Source organism: Oryzias melastigma, linkage group LG5, assembly GCF_002922805.2.
Source record: "Oryzias melastigma strain HK-1 linkage group LG5, ASM292280v2, whole genome shotgun sequence".
NCBI classification, from domain to species: Eukaryota; Metazoa; Chordata; class Actinopteri; order Beloniformes; family Adrianichthyidae; genus Oryzias; species Oryzias melastigma.
Window position 1 is genome coordinate 3084421 of NC_050516.1, and position 4459 is coordinate 3088879.

The window sequence follows — 4459 nt, forward strand, 5'->3', positions numbered from 1 at the left end:
ACTATATTTCTGATGGTGGGTGGAGCCAAGTGTTTTGGATCGAAGTGTTAGCTCTTTTTTAGCATCAAAGAGAAAAATGTTGTTATTCTATAAGCCTTTTTATCTTGTAGATATCGTTATAAAGAAGGAAACCAATTTTTTTTCAAGTTAGTTTTGTGGAGCTTAGTTCAGACAAAGTGTGATACGTAATCCCGCCACCCCACATATCGCTAACTCTCATCTACCACTTCATCCAGAACATCAACTTGATAAAAAAAAAAGAATATTTTTTCATTTAATTAGAAATAAATTCAGGCACTTTTAAGTTAGGAATAATGGACGTTGGGATTGTCCTTGAAGTTCTTCACAGATGGAACCACCAATAAGCTGGTCGGCTGCTACGTGGACGAGAGTCCGGATGACGTGGTCCTGGTCCGGGTGTACGGGAACAAGACGGAGCTGATTGTGGACAGAGATAATGAGCTCAAAAGCTTTCAGGTGAGTGGAGATCTGCCGTGGAGCTTTGTCTGCGTTAATCAATCGTCTCTCCAAGGTGTAAAATCCTTCCCTCCTCTGCAGGTGCTCCACGCTAACCGCTGCGCCCCCCGCCTCTACTGCAGCTTTCAAAACGGCATCTGCTATGAGTTCATGCAGGGAGACGCTCTGGGCCCGCAGGACGTCCGGGATCCAACCTTACTCAGGTCAGAACAAAAACAAAATGTTAACTTAAACCCAACTCTGATGAAAATCATCTTTGTGTCCGAACTGTAGAACTCCGCTCACCCTTTTATTTTTCTTGGTCCTTTCAGACTAATAGCTCGGGAAATGGCCCGCATCCATGCCATCCACGCCCACAACGGCTGCATTCCCAAACCCAGCCTTTGGATCACCTTGAGGAAGTACTTCTCCCTTTTGGCCACAGAGTTCACCGATCAAGCCTCCAACTCCAGGTGAGCTCCTGCCGGTCCGTTTGTACCGGACGCTGCGATAGACATTCAAATGCAGCCTCCTGATTTGCCTGGATGGTCCGTCTAGAGGATGGAAGCTGCTCTTAAAAAAACCCACCATGTTGTCTAGAGAGCTGGGTGGTTATTGGTTTTGGACGGGGACAGTTTGAGTCTGTTCGTTGATGCCACACTGAGCAGATTTTATGGGAAGTCCCAAAAAAGTGACCAAAAAAAACAACAAAATTACATCTGCACTATAACAGTGATTTACTGGAAAAATTTGAGACTTTTTAACATGTTAGATCAGAGTGTCAAACTCAATCGCACAGTGGTCCAAAATCCAGAACACCCCTTTGGTCGTGGGTGAACATGATAAACATTTAGTGATTAATACTAAACTTTTAAAACCTAACTTTTTTTAAGCATAAATATGAAAAAAAAAACACAAGAATATTATTCCAGAATAAATCAACCTAAACCTTAAAAAAATATATAATATTTTGCTCTCCATAGAAATATATCCAGTCAAAATTATACAAGTTGCATATAAAGCAAACATCAAAAGAAAAAAAAAAACATTCAAATTTGTTTACTTTCATGCCATTTTATATAAAAAATAAAGTTTTAAAGAGTTTGCTCTCCATATAAATAAATCTTTAAAAGTTATATGAACATACTGTAGAACAAAACAAGAAAGCCTGGAAATAAAATAACATTTTAGCTTTTCAGCAATCAATCAAATCATTCCATTTCTTTGCTTTCGTGTGTCGTTTTATCAGAACTCCTGGCGTCGTTTTTAGCCTCAAGTTCATTTCTGTTTGGTGTATTATGTTTTGTGTCTTTGTGAAACGTATCACAGTGATTTGATTTAATAAAAACCTGTTATTGTGAATATAAGTTTTTAGGTGTTAATAAAACATTAAAAACTAAACCAAACACCTTTTCACTTGAGATTACTCCAACATTATTTGGTGTTTTCCTAATGTTGTGCAACATCAACAAATCCTCCCAAAAACTTCTATACATTCATAGACAAATAAACTATTGTTTATTTATTAATATCTGAAAAAGTGCAGCTGTTTTACTGCCTTCATCACAGTCTGTCGTTTCAGTGCAGCTTTTTGTCAGATCCTAACACCAAATAAACCACAGAAAAATATAAAATACACATTGTGTGGACATTTTTTCATCTACAAAAAACAGTTGATAATTTAAAAAAAACGAGAACTCTGGCCGACATTTTACATTGAAGACTTATTTACATCTTGTGACAATGGCGCATACGTTTAGTTTTGGATGTAAAATCCAGCATTATTCTGTATTTTAGATTGATAATTACATTGCCTGGAGAGTTTTTTTTTTTATTTTACTTTACTACATAAATTAAGGTTACAAATCAGCAATTTTGGATGTCACAAAAATGCGTACTCATTTTTCTGGAACCAAATGGGAATTTCCTAGGATTTGGATCCTCGCTACAGCCCTGCTTTTTTTTTTCTTCTTTAAATCGGCAAGGCTGTAATGAAATCGATCTGCAGAAACTTTGAGCTTTGAAGGATTTATAAAGAAACGGAAAGAAAAAGAAATAAGAAGCTGAAACACCAACGCTTTGCTGACAGCTCAAGATACTAAAGCATGCCCTAGAACTACAGTTAAAGTAGAAGTCTAAAAATAGTTGCTTACATAATGCTGAAGTAGCTGAAAAAGTCAGAAAAAATTAACAAAGTTAAAGCAAAAGCCTGATTTTAATTTCAGTTAAACATTGGAAGCCAAATTAGCCACAGGAGAATGATGTAGTGCCACAAAAACTACTAAAACATGCTGGATAAATGAACAATATAGCCTTACACTAAATAATTATGGCTTAAAAGCAGCAAAACTCATTAAAAGAATCTCAAAATACCAAAAAACGGGTTAAGGTTAAATCTTAAAGCTGTTAAGCTGAATACCTGCTTTTAAATGATTAACCGGGAGTTGATTTAATGGAAGCATTTACCAAGTTAATAAATAAAAAGCCATTAAAATAGTTTGAAGGCCGAGTACAAGTGAAGGAGAATCGTGTCTGCTGGACTGGAAAAATTCTGAAAGGTCATTCCACATAAAAGTGTTTGATTCTTGGTGAGCAAAAAGATCCTGAAAAGTCTCAAGCTTCTCAGAAAAAGACATAGAACAGCTTAACATGTTAACATTTAATTTAAAATGTTTGGTTAAAAGTGAAGAAAAACAAAGCAGAGCATTTTCACTCCCGAGTGGTTAAAACAACTAAAAATGGTGATCTTTGTAGGCTTGGAAAAAGGTTTCTTTCTGTGAGGAATGCAGAAAAGCACATCAATTTAAATAAAAGAAAGAAATAGATGTTTGATACTATAAATAAATATGCTTTAAATATGCAAAAAGAAATGTGAAGATAAACACCAACAGTAAGAGAAATAATATAGACAGTCTCTCTGAGCGATTAAGGTTTAAAATTTGTTTGAAAGTTTTTTGATTTTGAACAGCGTTAGCAGCGCAAGCGTTTTTTTTTACCGGAATATTGCTAAAATTAAATGCATGAATTCCTGGCTCAAGCTGAGCTAAACAATATGACATACTATATTAATATAATAGGAATGTGACCGTAAATAGCATAAAACCTCAGTTGCTAAGGAAATCCAAAAATGTACTTTGACAGATTCTTCTAAAAAGGACATAGACCTTTTTGTCACCACCAGGCAACTAACAATTAAAATGGTTGCTATGGAAATCAAACCAAAAGAAAAATGCAATTTTGAAAAAAACTTATTTTTTTAACATGAATTTGTCATATGCAGCTTTGACCAGGTTGGGAGGGGCAAAAAGAAGAGTGAGGGGCGTGTAGCACCCGCTCAGACAGTGAGGGCGGGTCAAAAGGGGGCCGCTGCAATTCTACGTTCAGCTTTGATTTTATGCAGCAGTCGAAGACTGCAAGGATCATATTGTAACAGTGTAGACGAACAAGAATTATGGAGGAAAAAATAAATCATAGGTTTGTTTTTTCTACTTTTTGTTCATACAAAGCTTTAACTGTTATGCTCTGTTATTTTAAATCCTTTTCCACATATTGATACAATTTTTTTAAACCTTTTTTTTTCTAACAAAAATGTTCTGTTTTAGTTTTAGTCTAAGGGTCAGTTTGAATTCATATTTTGAATATTATTTGAATATTTTGAATAAAAAAAAAGTTGCTGGTTCTTCTCAGTTTGGAGAACAACACCAAGGTGAAGTCTTTACTATGTTGATGAGCTGATGCCGTACTTCACACGTTTGTGTTGGACAGTGGGTGACAGGTGCGCCGGGGTTTTACAGGAACGTGTGCAACACCTCACAAGAACCTAACCGAACACCTGTGACCTGCAGCTTTCATCTCCAAGTTTACAGAACATTTCCTGAAGCTCATAAAGCTGGAAAGACCTCTGCAGCCTTTCTCTTTCTATTACATAATTGCAACCATAATAGCCGGCCGCTGTGGCGCCACCGCCACTCACTGAGCTATCAGGTGTTTGCGTTACCATGGA

At 36.3% G+C, this 4459-nt stretch overlaps 1 protein-coding gene and 1 long non-coding RNA gene across 2 annotated transcripts in view; one reads left to right on the forward strand and one right to left on the reverse strand.

Moving 5' to 3' along the window:
• etnk2 (ethanolamine kinase 2) overlaps nucleotides 1–4459 on the forward strand; it is an 18748-nt gene that overhangs the window by 7289 nt on the left and 7000 nt on the right. The window contains exons 3-5 of the mRNA XM_024269340.2: nucleotides 340–477; nucleotides 559–680; nucleotides 789–929. Coding sequence (XP_024125108.1) covers nucleotides 340–477; nucleotides 559–680; nucleotides 789–929 — 401 coding nt within the window. The remainder of the gene's footprint in view (nucleotides 1–339; nucleotides 478–558; nucleotides 681–788; nucleotides 930–4459) is intronic.
• The window catches only part of LOC112144673, a 5514-nt gene continuing 1633 nt past the window's right edge, over nucleotides 579–4459 (reverse strand). Inside the window, exons 3-4 of the long non-coding RNA XR_004947828.1 lie at nucleotides 1045–1116; nucleotides 579–961 (exon numbers count right to left, since the gene is read on the reverse strand). This is a non-coding gene — a long non-coding RNA (uncharacterized LOC112144673). The remainder of the gene's footprint in view (nucleotides 962–1044; nucleotides 1117–4459) is intronic.